The 19000-nt window shown below is 32.2% G+C and overlaps 1 protein-coding gene across 1 annotated transcript in view; it reads right to left on the bottom strand.

Annotated features, from left to right (window-relative positions):
* Window positions 1-6612: 6612 nt before the first annotated feature.
* Window positions 6613-19000, bottom strand: part of LOC106461814 (cytoskeleton-associated protein 2-like) — a 43771-nt gene continuing 31383 nt past the window's right edge. The window contains exons 7-10 of the mRNA XM_022388892.1: window positions 17955-18032; window positions 15930-16100; window positions 12266-12519; window positions 6613-7658 (exon numbers count right to left, since the gene is read on the bottom strand). Coding sequence (XP_022244600.1) covers window positions 7466-7658; window positions 12266-12519; window positions 15930-16100; window positions 17955-18032 — 696 coding nt within the window. The 3' untranslated portion in view covers window positions 6613-7465. The remainder of the gene's footprint in view (window positions 7659-12265; window positions 12520-15929; window positions 16101-17954; window positions 18033-19000) is intronic.

Here is a 19000-nt window from a genome sequence, read left to right as displayed (position 1 = left end):
CCTCGTGTAGCTTTGCGCGAAATTCAAAAACAAACAAACTAGTATAATTTGTTTATTGTACTACAAAGTAAGTGAAATTAGTGCTTTACTACTATAATTGGGGCTGGAATATTAAACTCATGAAGTAAGTTTATCTTATCCCCCAACGGTAGTACTTTATTTCGTTTTTCTTTTACTTTGAAGAGCAGTCACCTTCCCACAACTGCCTGCTGGCAGTAAAGGGTGATATAGATGTTGAACTTTGTGGGCTTGAGCACCCACATCTTGCTCTCCTAACTTATATATATATATTGAAGAATTTATTCATCTGAGACTGGCGAACGGAAGTTAAGACTGGTAGACGATGTATCCTCATCGCAATGTGGATCCTACTTCTTCAGTCACCTCCAAAACTTAGGGCACATTTTGTACCCCCACATTATAGCTTATATTCTGGGGATCCTTTTAATTTATGCAAAGTATTTCAGTTTTTTGTGCCTATTTTGTCCATTAAAGTGTCGTTTATCATATGGATTTGCTATTTTCAACGCAGTCCTTCCTTCAGACTTTATTTTGCTTGACTGTTTAAGTATTTATATATTCATGATGTTGAAAACATCGGCTACACTGTACCGGAAATGAGATGCTTACATCAGTACATAAAGAAATAGATTAAACATTTCCTGGAAAACCGGATGACTTTCGTGACGTCACTAAAATCCCTTTATATATATCACTCATTCGATTACAACACCATTCCCAGTTTGTCCCCGAAGAAGAAGAAAGGTCCACCTTTCGAAAGCGCTCGGGTTATAGGGTTTATATTCATATAATTCAAACTGTGATTAGTTCGAAACATAAATAAAAATACAAGGTACACAAATGAAAAGTTACTTATAAATAAGCCTATTTATTTTAACTTAAAACAGAAAGAGATTAATTGAGATGTATATTAGTCTCGTAAGCATGGCTGTTCTTCTCACAGTTACCAAGGGTTAGATTGTTTTAGGGTTTTCAATTTACAAATGCTATTAAATATTTTGTAGGAATTTGTTGGACAAATCGCTTCGTCGTCTAAATTAGTTTTCCTATTAAATGAATAGACTAACACCAGTACCCTTTCTTGTAGTAGTTATCTATACCAAGCTTTATACTTATCCAAAGAAAAAAATATATGTTGGTATCGTATAGATTTGGGCGTAGGAAGCAGTTTTTAAATGAAGCATTCCCAAATAGTTATGTTTTTTGTTCAATATGATACTCGAGAGAAAACTCTTAAATAGCAAGTTAAACACGACACTTTTAAATACTTCTTAAGTATATAGCGAAAAGAAAGTATAACTGTATTTTATAGTGTTTAGCCCCCCCACAAAAACTGTTCATTTTACTTTATTTTAAAAGTGTCGTTTTAATTTTTTATTATTAATATTCTTTGTTATAGTATGGTTAATCAACCACAATACAAAAAACCCGATATGTTGAGATTTTTTTGGAAAGTATGTCGCCTTTTTCATGGTGTGAATTTTTGCCATGTTTATAGACGCTAATAGTGGAGAAGAAGAAACAATTGTCCTCTCTATAAAGCTTAGAAAAACCTGACAGCAGAATACCACTTTTATTGAGTATGTGGTATAAAGGTACAGTAGGACTGACAATTTAGTGCCAGGCCGCATATGATTAATTTTGAATTTTCACTTTAAAAAAATCCAAGAGCGTCTAGGGGCGACTCCTATAGGTGTATGATCCCTCTCCTGTCCGATTAAATCTCAAATGTTGTTGCTGATGGTACTTGTTTTCTAAGTATTACCGCAAACTGCCGATTCGAATCCCCGTCCCAACAAACATACCCGCCTTCTCAGCCGTGGGGGCATTATAATGTGACGGTCACTCATGCCATTCGTTGGTAAAAGAGTAGACCAAGAGTTGGAGGTGGGTGGTGATAACCAGCTGTCTTCCCTCTAGTCTTACACTGCTAAATTAGGGACGGCTAGCTCAGATAGCCCTCGTGTAGCGCGAAATTCAAAAACCAAACCAAACTAATATAACAATAGAATATGCATGTGTTTATTAACATTCCATATGGTACGGAGTGACATATGTGTAAGAAAATACGTTATAGATAATTAGTACATTTATTTGCTTACAACAGAATGACTTGAAAACTTCAGAGAATTTCTACGTATAATATGTTACATTTATTTCTAACTTTGCTAGGAAATGTGTGAAATCATATTCTATACACTACGGATTTATGAAAATGATCTGGCAGGTAGAAACAATACTAATCTTTTGAGTAGTTTCTTAGATTTTAGGTTGTTGTTTTCTCTCGTAAAGCAAATGGCTTGTTTATAATATTCCAAAATATGGGAGCTAATAGCGCTTTACATAAAAAAAAACAATCTTACTGTTGGTGTTTCTAATCCATTATTTCACTTCCAGGACCTTGTACTCTTCAAGTATGCATGATTCACTTTAATCTAGGCCATATTTAACGAAATATATACTCTAATGTTTATACTAAACACGCCTAATCATAACCAAGAACACGCATATTATTTCAGGGCATTGATAAGGCCTCATTGAAAAAAAAAAAAATGTTCAAAGCGAGGTTAATTAAAACAAATTCGGTTCAAGTATATATTTTCTTATCTTTCTCTTACTGTCAAAACACTGATAAAACACAAGCTCAGTTTACTTATTTTTCCTATGTTCACCGAGTGTATAAACATGAATATTATAGCCTCATGAATGCAATTTATAAACACTGAATATACGATCTTAGTGGAAAGAAGATAATTTTTATTTAAATCGGAGAGATATTAACCACGTTGTGTCCTTTAATGTAACATACAAGTTCACAGTTTGATAGGCGCCTGTTCGACTGTGAGATTTGGCTATTATCCAGATCACTGGTCGAGTGTTAGTCACACAATATACATAGAGGCAGTTTATACCACTTAACTCTTTCCAAAATGCAATTCTTAAAACTTAAATTTATTTTGATAAATTAATCGATTCTGTATTCAAACAAATATCTGTATAAGGACTAGCCACAGGACGCACATGTTTATAAAATGAACATTTTTATATACGCGATCGACATATGTTTCGGAACTAAAATTTCTACCGTCAGTGTTTGTTTGTTTCAGTGCAAACCCACACAATCTACTATATGCGCTCTGTCCACAGCGAGGAATCGAACCTTAGATTTATACCTTCAAATTCATGAAATTGCTGCTGACAAGCCGTCACTGATAAATTAGATATACGAGAAGGTTTCCGGTTATGGAAGAAATTATATCGTGTTCCTAAATTCTAGAATTTAAAGAGCATGTATTTCCCCTGTATAGGTAGCCTGACATCTACTACATGTACAAGTACAATCCATAAACTCAATAGGATGTCTTTAAAATGGGAAAATGTTCGAATACGGAAAAAAGGATTTAAAAACGACACAAACTTGGATATGGAAAAATATATATTTTGTGGTTAATAATACATTTTTCAGATTAAAACATAATCGTTCTTTACATGAGAGGTCAGCGCCTCTCGGAGAAACTCCTGGAATTGTGCCCTGTTATTCAACTTAACCGTTTGTAGAAAAGGGGCATAAACTCAGCGGGCAGTTGTCCAGCCATGTGCATTCATAATGACCCTGAAAGACGCGAGTTAGATTCTAACTAAAGGTTAACCACACAGCAATGGCCTCTTTGTTTGAATACGCTATTGCTGATAATACAAATGAAGATGGTTGAAAAGACACAAACATTGTTTACAAAAGCTTCGAACGTTTCGGAATACACTTATTCCATCTTCAGAGAGATCTGAAAATAATATTCTGTTTACTGACTCATGCTTTAGTAACTCGAATAACTAATTTACTTTTAAAAAATTAGTAAAGCTGTAAATGGAAGGAAGTACTGACTATAGAATATGTAACAGAATTACAAATTGCATGAGACATCAAATTGTAATTATAACTATTTTTAACAAATAGCTGAGTGTTAAGTGAAGCTACTTGTAATAGTTTTAGGTCTAAGGATGTTTGTACGTCATTAACAGCAGGACAGTCTTTTGCTACGAGTAAGCTCTCTTAAATGTGGAGTTCAAGGTCTGAAGATTCTGTAGTAATGATGGAGAAACCATTATATAAAATGTTGTGACCAGCATGTGAACGAATAACTGTGAAGCTGGGTTTAAGAAATAGACAGCTAATGCTTTGGATACTTTTAACCATTCATAAACTGTAGTTTTTAAAGTGAAGTATGTGCCAAAATTCCATAGGGGCACAGTGGATTGCTTAGAAAAGAGAAGGGGAGGAAGAATAATGGAATAGGATAGTGAGGGTAAGATGAAGGCATGATATTTGAACCCAAGAAAGACAAACAGAAAATACAGGATCTGACCCCCCAAGCCTGAAGAAGAGACTTCAGAGTTTGGAACTCCACGAAAGGGAACACAGCCTGATGTTAAGCCAAGTCAAATGTGTCAAACAGGCATGGAAGATGAGGCATGCCTACACCAGATCAAAGTGGAGATAAAAACTGTTGAAAAAGGACTTGAATACCCATGAGAGGGAGAGAAAAAATAAAAGTCACAAACGGGGATAAAATTAATAAGTGAAGGAGAAGAATCATACGAGACAGGAGAGAGAAAGTAACATATCTGAGAAACCATGTCCAGAAATTATAAAAAAGGCCTAGATAGATCCATGACAGAATTGGTAGAAAATTTGGCAAGGGTAGTTGATGGGAAAAGACTGTCAAAATTCCCTTCATTACAAACGGGATTAATAGGAAGAGGTAAAATAGGTTAAGAAGAATGTCCAGGCAGCATGAAAGACTCATCTTCTGTCTCACGATAGCCATCACTTCCTCAGCATAAAAAGGGAACCTCACGCCATTTTAATTGTTTGTCTTGCATGAACAGTGCCTTGTTGTCCCACACCAGACAAAGTGGAAGTTACCATCACTTGTGAATTCATAATGTGGAAATAAACGGTCACAAAGTCTGCAGGTGTAGAAATTTTTTGAAAACTAAATTCTAAATTTAATATTTTCTACAACTGCTATGTTGAAGATACTTCCACAAAAAATGCCAATATCTCAAAAGCTCATGATAAAAATAAAATATTTACATCTTTATACACGAGTGCCAAATTGAGAAGTTATGATAGAATGATTAGTACAGAGGGAGTCAGCTGTGCTAGGAGGGTGCGTCACATTCCTATTTGTGGAGGGTTGTTATATGCTCATTGGTATGTAAAAATTAGGGGGTGTGGCGATACAGCAATACGATTGTATTGATACACTGTAAATATACGATTTATATTCCTTCACAAAATTTGGCAAGCTTTCAGCAAACATTACAAGTCTTTTGTACAGAAAAAATCAGAATTTCTAATAAAGTACTTTTGCTAAAAATTGTTTTAATATATGGAGTCAAAGTAGTCACTGCTCTGAGCACAAAGCAATTTTCATGTTAAGATAAAAAATACTTTTCTCCATCTAAAAATTAACAAATTTCTTTTGTGTAATCTCTAAAATCTCCAAAATAAATTTCCAACCTTTCTTTCCCTAAATCTTCATATTTTATCTGCTATATTCATTACCCTAATTTTAGGTGAAGTTGGTCAGTTTGACCAGCCTCATAACCACCATAAAAAATACAAAATAAATCAAAATCATCCTTTTTTGCTTTCTTGAATTACTTCAAATTGTAGCAGGAAACTATATCTGCTTACACTAAATAATAAGTTCTAATTAAATTTGATTTTCAAGACTGTAAAACTTTGTAACAAACCTTTGGTAAAACTTATGTATCTAGTAAATGTCGTATCAACTACTATCATTTCAGCCCTAGTAACAATGTAGAAATATCATATGGAAAATGTGAGTTTAGGTGGGAGCCTCAAGGCTAGTGGCAAACAAAAATGTTTGCATTTGGAGGACAGCACTGAATCCGTAAAGCTGTATGTGAGGAGAGGTTATGTATTGTATTAGAATATTTTAGTTCATGAAGTCAGATTTGATAGTCCTTTCACAGAACTTGCTCTGCAACCACTTATTCTATCTATAATTTTCAAGGTCACTTATTTAAGGATGCTTCAACTTCAAACTCATAATCCTCTTCAGCAGGTACAATTCAACTATCAACGACCTAACAAAATATCTTGAGGAATCTTGGAACCAGAAAACTTTGGGAAATTAAACTTTCCACCTTATTCATGATTTACTGGTAAATACCTAGTGATATATTGTCAATAAAAGGGATTGATTCAGAATATTCAGTGAATTAATGCTGCTCCTACAACATATTTTTCTTATAGTTCTACTATTAATTGGTTTATTAATTAAAATTAATTAATCTGAATTAAATCAATTGATAATCAAAATAAACAAAGAATGAAATATGTAATTAATACTTGAAACCGTTGGTATTTGAGGAACTTCTTAAATACAGAATAATGTATTTACTGGTGAAACTATGATCATCATAAACGAAAATTAGTGAAATGTATAATTGTATTTGTTTTCATCAATTTTTAATATCTTATTTCACTGATAGGAAAGCTTAGCATATTGCAACTGCTCTACCTATAACTTCAAAATAATCCACATCTTGATTAGCAACTGTATCAAACACTACATTTTTTAGTGATAAAAAAATGAAGCTACAATATGTAGACTGGTGAGTAAGAGAACAAAATTATTTGGATTGACAAAGCTAAATTTCCATACATACTTTATAACCATTAAGTAATTAGTTTCAGATTTATTGTCAAAAGTCACTTATGTTTGTGATTATTCTTCTACACAACATTATTAATAACTGAACAACAAAAATGAAATTGAACTTGGACAAGTCCATTCACTACAGAACTGGAAAGTTTATGTATCATATATCTTGGATCATAAAAAAGCATTGCAAAAGTACACCATAAAGGAAATTTTACTAAGCACAAAATTCTAATCACATAAAAGCCCTAAATAATGTCTTACAATAATAGGTGGTAATAGTCTTATAACTTCATAAAAAAAGAAAAAGTGTGCTGAATAAACAATTAACTTTAACAAAATATTTTGAAGAAATAAAAATTATTTCTAACTCAGTTCATAAAAAAATTGCTCCTGTTCTTCAAAACACTACTCTGTACATGAATTACATAGGAAAAAGTTGAGAGAAACACATGTGATGAACAGTCTAGGTTTAAAAAAAACTTGTCTTTTTAGTAGACCAAACAGATACTTCTGTAGATCAATGAAGACTCTTGGTAAAGTAGTTATTTCAGTAAAAACACATCTAATTATCTATTTAAAGAAAAACAATTCTCTATTTTGGTTTTCTAAGAGGTATTAGGTCAAGTAGTATTGATAAATGAATTTTTTTGGAAAAAAGTATTAACCATTCTGATCAATACAAAAATACCAGATTATTATGAAGAAATCTTATATTCTAAAAAATAAATCTGAAATAAACAAAGGATTTAATCAAAATCTTGTTCACCAAGAGCATCATTATGATAAAAAAAGACTTTCTGTCTAGCTTCAAATGGTAATTCAGTCAAAGAATTCAAGGATGTTTCCCGAGTTCTTTTCCCGGATAAGGAAGGTATAGATAGACGAGATGATCTTCTTACAGGTGTCACAATTGCCTCAACGTCAAGATTCTTGGAAATTCTGTTAATGACCAAACAAAAAATTAACTTGGTGAAATGTAAATTTTGTTTTTAATAAATTCAGAACCAGTAAGTAACAAGTTAGTTCTCCCAATTAAAAAAAAAAAAATTATGGAGATAATGATTTTAAGGAAAGGCTTAGGAACATGAAATACACATCACTATTCACAACTGCAGTATAAAAAGTCAATAATATAAAAAGACAAGCTAGAATACCTAGAAATTAATATCAAATATACAAGTCAATAAAGTAAGCAAGTTATTAAAATTTTATTTACACAGTTCCTGATTATACATAGGTTTAAATTTTGTTTTGAATAAGATTTTATGAATACGTTACAAACCCAAGAACATACCCTATAATGATTAACCATTCTTCCTGTTGAATACAGCAAGGGGATATGCACAGATTCACAAAACTATAAAGTGCTAAGTTAACCAATTCATCACATGAAACAAATTACCAAGATAATTCATGTTAATGGCAATTTACATATGAAATCTACGTAAAAGGTATCTATATCTGTAATATTAAATAAGCTATTATAATGTGTAGCACAAGTGTTAAAAAACTCAAATTAATGGGAGTAATTCCATTTTATAAACACCTTATCTGACTGGACCATCATTTATTTAATACAGGTTAGTGGAAAATAACACATCCACAGAAAATGTGAAGTTCTAATTTTTGCATTTGAGGATTCAGAATGTGTTACCTGGTACAGGTCACACATACATGCATATCAAGACTTGCATTATTTCGTTGTTTGTAAAAATGGAAGTTTGGACACTTTAAAGTGTTAATCATAGCTTTCAGATAGAGAAATCAGCCTTTTAGAAGAAACTTAAACATTTAAGTCACAGCTATTAATACTTTTCATGAGCATTATATGGTGAGGTGTTATTTTGTTTTCCTCTACTGTCTGTGTTCAATTTATTCTTCACATAACAGTCTGAACCTGCAGGACATTTGGGTTCTTTTCTTGAACATTAGTGTAGCAAAGTACCACAGACTAGTTAAAAACTACAGTAGTAGTGAGTAGTTGGTTTGAGAATATGGTAAGGTATAGGAGAAGCAACTTCAAAGCTTAAAGCTTTCACTAGCCATGGTGAGAACAATGTTAGCATTCTCAGGATCAAGAGGTTGAATAGAACTTCGCTGAGCAATCCTGGGCACCCGTAATGCAACTTTAAATGGTTACACTCTATATGCAGGAGCATAGGGCAGTAAAGGGTCATGGTAGTCTAAACATGCCGAGACTTACTGAGGTGATTTCTATGGGACTCCTAGGTGCACATGGGTAAGCTCTGACAACTGAAGATGCTGTGTAAAGTCACCCAGGACTGAAGAGAATATTGAGGTAAGCATGTTGGAAGACTTGCAGCACATTCCATCATAACAGTATAAGGTAGAGCAAGAGGCATGTCTTTATGATCCAGGAAGAGTATGGAGTTAGTCAGGAGTCTTCAAAGCACAATGACACTGTGTCTAGCAGCTGAATGCAATATGGATTGTCATTACAAAGTGTGGTATCACATGTCTTTCTGAACACAATGACATGAGAATAGCAGTGATGACAAACCATATAAGAAGTGACAATTTTCCATTTAGATGAAAATCCCAGTCCAATAGGGAACTTTGGGAAAAGCAAACAAAGGGCTAAAACTTAGCCTGGACACTACTTGCCATGTAGCAAAGTAGTACGCAGTAATCACAAACTGTAAAACATAGTACTGATTTGTGTACAATCAGCACTTGTATAGTCAGTTTTGAGTGTAGGATGGCATACTGTATACCATCATTATGAAACACTGAGAAATGGTAACCAAACATTGATACAACTGGTCTTCCCAAGTGCAATAAATTATTTGGGCTTTGCAAGAATGCAAGTACTGAAGGGTACCAGAGTGTGTCGTAAACAAATTATTGCTAATGTGTGGTTCTTTTGGCCCCCATGAAAACATTGAGTGACAGTGTAAACACTGCAGTCAGAGGAAAAACTGGCTACACCAAGGGAAACTTGGAGTTCCCCCTATGGTAAGAACCACCCTGGACATAGCTGAGCCTCTGCCATAACGGAGAGAGGAAATATGTATATGTTTGTAACTGTGATAACATCACCAAGTGGGCTGAACAATGGATTTAACATTTTGGTGCACTGGAGATATTTACATGGATAAGGAAACTCCCTTCAACAGCCGATTGTATGCATTTGGTTGTTATATGATGGTATGACTGAGAGGGTAGTTTAAACTTTTAAGCATATATTTGATATTTTTTTTTACCCTAATGAACTGATTGGGATGAGCATCTACTGTGTATGTCATGAAAGCATACTGAGTAACAATTGACAGGTTAGTTTGCAAATCTCCTAACATTTCGATGAAAAGTACAGCCTCCAGTGTCCACAGGAATATGTTGAATAGTTGCATTTTGGAATAGCTGATGTGCAGGAGTTGGCATGGCAGCAGATATGTAAAATGGCCACATGGCATAAGAGATGCTATAACAAAACAGTGATGGAATGAAAGTTCAAGGCTGGTAACTGGAGAGAGTAGTGGTACATGCCTGTAGTACAGAAACAACTTGTTTATCTTTGGACTGGTCCATATCTTTTTGTCAATGAAGTGAATTATGAGTTACAGTGATTGCATTTTGACAAGCTGAAACTTTACTTGAAAACTGGTAACTCCAGAAACCAGAGGTGAATGAGCAAGATAACTCTGCAGCAAAAGTAGAAGAGTTCTGATAGTTTTCTGAGATACCACCACTGTCTTTACTAATCATTATGGCTGGGATCAGTTGCTTAACCAGCAGCTCAGGCAGTAAATAGATTAACAAATCAATGATTGAAAGGAAATGGCATTCCTTTTTTCCAGAGTATCAAGTGGTTTTTTCACTATATGATCTATGTGCACTATATCATGTGATAGCAACTTAAACATTGTACAATTAGAACAATTATTTAGTTAATAAATTGACTGCTGAAAGAGCATTGCAACCCTTGTTTTCTGAGATATTGAGACTTTGATCTGATGTTTTGCAATGGCCACTTGATCTATCTACTTAAGTTGTAGAAGAGTTTTCGACTGCGAAACACATTGCACAAAACTCGCTAGATACAAACTAGAACAGCCGAAACAGTTGAATAAAAATTTTATAGAAAGTTATAGTTATATGCAATTGTTAATGGTTACTAGAGATTCTTAAAAATAAACTGAAAGGACTTTACAATCCTTGCTTTTCAAGTACTCAGGTGAAGTTTTATAAGGAATGTTGGCTGATGTTTAACTATAGAAACTTCCTTTAGTTGGTTGCTCTATAAACCATAGAACTATTCAGCAGTGAAACCATGTGTTACACATTATGCATGTGATTATTACATGATATGAAAACAGTAGTTCATGTGTAGCCCACACTTTTATGTATGCATTACATACAAAAAATATAATACACAGAAGAGAAAATTTATTCTAGGAAATGGAGAATTTGGCTAGAAATATTGGATGGGATACATTTGGTGAAAAACACAGTGACTGCCTTGAACTGTATTGGGTTAGTTTGTGTATACTGTATGGAGGGAAAGGGTTTATAAGGCTTGACCTCAAACTGAAATATTTGTGAGCATGCAATTTTTAGTGATGGAAGGTCACAGAGTTACTAAAAAATCTACAACACATCAAATGACAAACATAGTGAACCTACTGTTTTTATTGATGTTTGCAAAGCAATATCTGGTAGTGTTTGGTGACTGAGATATTTGTAGGTTACGTGACATATTCTTGATAGGGAACAAATAACACATATTTTTTTGAATAGTTCTGACTGAGATAAAAGTTTGCTGGTACATACCAAACTATTTCAGATTTTGAGGATATTACCAAATGTTTAGTCTCTATATTACTTCTGAACAAGGTAGTCATTACACCCAATTTTTTTTATGTTAACTACATTTAGTTTTAATATCAAACCATGTAATGTTAATTTATTTTGCCTTTGTAGTCGGAGTAACACCTATTTCAAGTTGTATTTTAGTTTCCCTTACTGGCTACTAGAGTTTTGTATGACAGTCTTAAATGCAGTGGAACTAAATCACATTTAAAGTGGTCCCCCCCCAGCATTTTAAGAAAAACATATATTAGAAGTAACTTTTAATGACCAGCTTTCATTCTAACATGGTACTGTTTGAACTTTACTTAAAAAGAAAAAAAAGAAAGAACAGGTATTAGTAAAACTATTTTTAATTAAAACTCATGCATACTCTTCTAACAGTCATTTAAGAACAAATAATTTAAATTCCCCTTACACAAGTATTAAAAACCTTCAAGTTAAAAAGGTGCAGAAAATCTTTACTGATACATTTCCTTTTCAGTGTAGGATATATTTATAGACAGGCTGACTTTACTTAAATCTTAACTAGTACTAACCAGTTATACAATAGCCAAAGAATGCTAGACAGAACTTGTAATAGAAGAACTTAACTTTACATTACTGGTAATATGGTGAAATAACAGAATATATGTTTGACAGTTAATAAAAGCTTTAAAACTACTGTATCCAATTTTTAATCATATATACTCTAGAAAAAGGAAACAGCATGAAAATACCTTTGCAACAAGGGCTTATGATGAGACAAACTATACTGAATCAAGGTAGACTCAAACACATTAGCTTTGTCTACCAAAGGCTGCCTTGGTGTGGTGGCCATTGATTTCCTCTTTTTACTTGCTGACAAATCTGTAATTAATTTTGGAGTTCCATTTAATTCTATCATATCTTCTTTTGTTGTATGTTCATTTTCTTCCTGTGAAGCAATGCGGGCCCTCAAAGAAGAAACTATTGACTTCAAATCTTCTACTGGCTGTTAAAGAAAAAGAAAGACACAAGAGAAACATATTTATACATTTTTAATAGTCCAAGTTTCCATTTACATGTACATCCAAGATCACCACTGGATCAACATATGAGCACACATAGCAAGCCAATGAAATTGGTAGAGGGTGCATTTTAGAGATGTTTGTAGAATAACACTTCAAGTACAAAATTCTAAATTTTGTTAATATGAGAATTAAATCACAATTTGTGGATGGTCTGACAAACCCATCTAATGCTTATTAACTTTTACTTTCAAAATATTTGACCATTTTGTTTGTTTTAGAGCAAAGCCACATTGGGCTATCTGCTATGTTCACCTCATGATATTTGAACCCTGGACTTTAGTGTTGTAAGTCTGTAGACTTACTGCTGTCCCACCAGGGGACTGCCAGCTTGATACTTAGATTTAAATATTACTTTTAGAAACTGCTGAGATCTATCTGGCAACTAGTTTATATTTTTGCACACATTGTTCTAGGACATATTTTTCAGTGTTGAATATCTACTAACAAAAGTAATTCCTACTTATTGCAACATACCAATATAAAATAATTCATTATCCACTTTTTTATATATACAAATCACATTTGTAGATAAAAATAGTTAATTATCATGAAAAATAAATTAATGAAGAAAACATTGAAATTCCATAAAATAATTACAGTCCAAGAAATCTATCTAATACGAAAACACCCAATAAAAAAATAAGTTATAAAAAAAAAGATATTAATATGAGCCAAGAATTTTGACATCAGCTGATGTGACAAAGAACAGTTTGAAAATCACAAACATTAACAGGTAACACCAAAATCTATTTTTATAGCCTTATGATCTACGATGCATATTGATTTATAAAATAAAGATTAAAAACTACACTTCTTTATTCAATAATAACAGTCCTACTATCAACCAAATTTGGAACACAATTTTCAAAATAAATATCATAGCTTTAAAGCATCTTTTCAAATTAAAACTCCCATTAAAAGCAAAATCTGTTATGTCAAAATAACAGATTTCATTGGGAAATTTTACAAATATTATCACTTATTTTAACAAGCAGGAAAAAGTCTTTTGAGTAAATAAAAATCTTATGTAACTTACAATGAGAATAGTAAGCTGTTGAAAGATTTTTTAAGTTGTCATTAATATAGATTTGGTCAAGGAATCCACTAACGTTTAAAGAATGTGATTTGTCTTAAGCTATAATAGTTTTGTAAACAGCTTATGATCTAAGCTTACCAAGTTTGAATGTGATCTGCTATGATAAACTTTTAATATGCAATGTTTGCCACAATTGAAAATGTAGCATCAAGGAAAAGTTTGCTAAATTGCAGCAAGATAAAGGGTTGTATGTTCATTTATAATTGAATCTTTCTATATCATCATTGATGTAGTAGGATCTAAATCTACAAATAAAGTTAGTTGACACATTTAAATAAACATACATCAAAAGATGTTCTCTAGAGGAATGAATGTGGATGTCAGTTTGTGTAAAAAAGGGATTAGCTGAATTTAATATAAAACAAAAGAAATAATAAATTAAAAACAAAATTCCAGATAAAAAACATTGATACAGAACCTATGAATAGATTGAGAATGATTACAAAAGTTATATATTCTTAAGGTAATTATACATATGGTACAGCACAAGTCTCAGAATATTGCTGTAAGCCTAGTCTTAGAATTAAATCTTGTGCAACACAAATGTCTTAAGTTTGTTTTTGTTTAAGTTAAGCACAAAGCTACAAAATGGGCTATCTGTGCTCCACCCACCAGGGGTATCAAAACCTGGTTTTTAGTGTTGTAAGTCCACAGAGATACTGCTGTGCCACTGGGGGTCAATGGTTATATTGGTGCCCAAATAGTGGTCATTCTACCCCCTGATCTGTGTGGGTGGCATACCAAACCATAAATGTTAGAAGCTTGATTTAATGCATAGTTTGTGCTACACATTTCTTTCTCGATGAGAAGAATTAAGGGCTTGTTTTATGTTGGAAAATACTATGATAGTCAGTGGAATTGTATGCTTAGGTACTACAGCCTTTTCAGCTCAGTTGGTACAGATATGACAGTGTATGAACCAAAATTCCCAGAACAGATTTTTCCTAGTGTTCTGAATCATTACAAAACTTTTAAGAATGCACTTCAGAAAGAGTAATAGGGTCAACTTAAGCATTTACTAGTGATCAGTACAGAGTTATAAAAATCATAATATTTTAAGCTTTTAACTTTTTTTATCCTTAAGACAGGGCTCAAAACTTTTAAGATTGCACTTCAGAAAGACTAATAGGGTCAACCTAAGCATTTACTAGTGATCAGTACCGAGTTATAAAAATCATAATATTTTAAGCTTTTAACTTTTTTTTATCCTTAAGACAGGGCTCATACAACTTTGACCAATGGAATTTAAAGTCCTTTTCAAGTACTTTTCAGCACTAAATTTCTCAAGGGTCACAATTATTCAGTATTTTTACTGAGTCTGAATACAGTCTGTAGCATCAGTAACTGAGAATAAATAATTGTAACAATGACATTGCACACAATAATAAATATATGTATTAAACTTCAGAGGCAGTCCATAAATATACAAAACTTTACTTGGTCACTATTATAATTAAAACAGGTCAATATTTCTTAAGAGTATCAAGTTTCACACTGAGCTCCTATTTAACAATTTTTAGTTTCACATTTTTTTCTTTAGCTGTTTTTCAAAACACCAGATGTAGTTACAAACTGAATGTTGTCACTTGCTGTACTTGGTTCTGTAGTGGCTAAGGCATTACAATCCCCACAGAATAATCAATGTTGACATTTGAAACCCAAGTGTAGTTAATTGATTATTTTTTGCACATACTTTCATAGTTTTTCGTGCTTATTTCCTTTTGAATGCAACTTCAAAGCACAGTCTATCCTACATTGGAAAGATAAATCACTTTGTTGCAATAAGATCAGATGACTTTGTACCTATCATTTTCACATGTCTTGATATAGCTAAACTGTGTCAGCCACTTTGTGTTAAATACACATTTATCAAAGTCTGAAGGTGTCAAGCATGTAAGAAGGAGGCTACCATTTGCAATATGTTTTATTTTTGTCTGGCAAATGGCAAAAAAAAACATATTACTATATATCAATGAGGACTTTTAGACATTTTCTCAAAACCTAAGAACTTTTCAGGTTAGTATTTAAACTTAAGGGCTATTAACACACTAGTCAAACTGAAGGGTGTTTCAAGTTTGTGAGGACCCTGACAGGAAAACCATGAGGTATAGAAATCATCAGGTCTATCTTGAAAAAACATATGTTCAGAAGACTAAGATTATGATTGTTATTAAAAAAAATTCAAAGTCACTGTACAAGCAAGTTAAAATCTAGAATGTATTCTTTTGGTCTCACCTCTACTCCTTTATCCAAAGCAGTGTTTAATATCTCAACAGCAGTTTCATAATCTCCCTTCTTTTCTGCAACTAGAGCTCGACATTCCCAGAACTGTACACTGTCCTCACTAGATGGTACATGTTTACAAATTTCATCTAACCAACGGCTGATGTATGATGGTGGGTGACCCTTAAAATTTTTTTTAAATAATAAATTGTTAGAAAATTTGATAATCTTATATGTCAGATATTTTCATATTATTATTTTATAATTTGAAAATGACTGTTTAGTATTTAAATAATCAAATTAATTTATAACATTTTTATTGCATTTCAAAACACAAGTTTTCTATATTTAAGTTTCAGCCTTTCCACTTGACATACTACTATGAGATAGCTTTTCAAAACTCTAACAAATACAAAAAATTAATAATATTGCTCCAGTAATGAAAGAGAAATTGTTTTACATTTGAAAGGAAGGTGGTTTCCTTACTTTGAAAAACATTAAGATTAAGGAAATTAAAATAAGTGACAATAATAAGATGATTGCCATTGAACAGTATCATCTGTAATAGTCTTCTTTTGCATTTATTAAATAAAAAGACCATAAAAACAATCTGCTGTGTGCAACAAATTTGTTATTATATATTTATTTTAATATCAACGTTTGTTTAGATTAAACTTATATTTAGAAACATACATAGCTTGTACTGTTAAATACTCCTGTCTATTCTCCAAAGTTGTAGAAGATTCTCAAGAGTAGGAATCAACAATATATGTGTGTATGTAAATACTTGTGTTAGCACCAGTATTGTTACACAAAACTGAAATTTCTAGAAACCTCTACATGCCTATAAATATAACCAATGCGACATGCCAAAAAGAGAGTATCTATTATTAGTTTGCAACAGTCAGTGTGTTATAAACTTTGGAAACTATAACCGTGATCGTTATAATGCTTATCAATTGGAAAACTTCAGATATTTGACCAGGATCATTTACAAAGTTCAAACATTACAACCCATTTAACTTCAGTGAATTCTCATTGGACATTCCTTTTTACTAAAACATTACATAACATCACGGTAGAAAACCCGGTTTGTGTGTGGCTGATAAATAATGAAGGAAAAAGCTAGCTAGCTTCCCGTTAAATTAATTATACCTACATTAACTCGCTCATCGTGAACCCTTGATAAAATATCAAGGAAGTTCCAGACCAGAAAGAAGACTTTATATTATTTGTAAGTTTGTGAAACTTTTTTTTATAAATTATTGTTTGTAATAACTATTTGTAATAATTGTTATTGTAAATTGTATTGTTGTGTATATATTAAAACGTATTTGTGTTAAAAAAGAAAACTGTGTGTATCAATCTTGTTGGTAAATATCATAAATTGAATATATATCGGCTTTTTCTTAACTGCTAAATTCAAAGTATAATTTAACTACTAAATTTAAAATATCATATCTCTCATAACTCAAATAATTTTGCTGATAAAAATATGATATACACATACTTAGATCTCAGAGACTATTGTTAAATAACTTGATCAGAATATAAAAAAGCCAACAATTATAGTAAGATCCCACTTTAAGCTGACTCGTTACAGAGATCTTGTCTAATTGAGATTTTTTTTTTCACAAGAAAGAAAAAAAACAATTATGAAAATCCATAGCTCTCTGAACACTTCTTTTTCATACTAATGGTAGGAGTGCACTGAATAAAAATAATGGAACAAAGAACAGAATGATAACATGCAAAAAGCAGACAATGCCCCGTAACTATCAAAATTTATCTGGCATTTCTAGCATACCAAAATAATGCACTTGTACATCATTCACAAGTAAGAAACAATGCCTTCAGTTACACATCTCCATACAGGTAATTTTAAAATGACCATGTTTAGAGCTCTATTCTTGAGTGCTAAATGAGGTATTACTGTACTTTCTTTTTCCACCACATGAAGACAAGATTCAAATGACACAAGTTCAGTTCAATAGATGCTAGATAATAAATCCACATCTCTTCTGACTGAAGACTCACCTCTTCCAATAATGATTTTAATTCTGTTAGAGTTTTTTCCACACTAACATCAACAACTGACTTCATTGGAGTTCTTGGCTAAAAAAGTTATTAAAGAATTATTAGACAAACACACTAACATCAATGACTGATACACCAGTGTTAGATATACACAATTGTTCATTTTAATTTTAACCCTTTTCACACGGGTCAAAGGCCATGTCGTGTTTGTTGACTCGCGTTCAAAATTTTATTGAACTACTATTTTATGAATTTCTGTCATTAAATTGTAGATTATAATTCAAATTTTAGTATTATTTATTACTTAATTTAAAAGCAAATATTAAAAAACACGTGGTATGTTGAATGGAGCACTGGTTTAAATTAGATGGCTGTGATGTCAAAATACAAATTATATAGTTTTGTACAAATTAGGAACTCAAATTACTGATATTGACAATCTAGTATACAAAATAAGAACCTCTTATCTTTTCTATTTGCAAAGATTTTTTTCATGTTATAAATCAAACACAGTGGCACCCTGCTCACCTTTTTCCATTTTTGGAATGGTCCCTTATATATAAATATAGTTCTATGTATGACATGTGATTAACCAATAGAAAGCTCAGAATATCTCTCTAGTGGCTTTTTCAGCCATTTTAAAGTGTTAGGACACCATCTCCTCCTTTCAAACAAAGATTTCAAGGAGGTAGGTTGGGTCTTTAGTCTGCGCGAAATTTTATATTTTTTTAGACCAAATACAGCGTAGTTATAAGCTTGATAAATTATAGTGGAATTCTATGGTATAGATATAGTAATTTATGATTTTTTGGTTATTAAAATGTATATATATAAAACCTACAAAAAATTATTTCGTTTTACATCCTCGATGTGCAAAATTTCTTAAGGCTTAGCAAGCTACAACAAGAAGCAACCGAGTACAAAGGTCGGAACTGGAAGAGATAATACTTTGCTTTACTTCTTTATTTACTGTTCTATGTTTTTTGAAAAATAAGTTTAAGAAGTTATTTGTAATAGTAATAATATATATATATATATATATATAT

Source organism: Limulus polyphemus, unplaced genomic scaffold (genome assembly GCF_000517525.1).
Source record: "Limulus polyphemus unplaced genomic scaffold, Limulus_polyphemus-2.1.2 Scaffold1037, whole genome shotgun sequence".
Taxonomy (NCBI): domain Eukaryota; kingdom Metazoa; phylum Arthropoda; class Merostomata; order Xiphosura; family Limulidae; genus Limulus; species Limulus polyphemus.
Note: the sequence above shows the minus strand (reverse complement) of the source record. Positions and strands in the feature narration are given on the sequence as shown.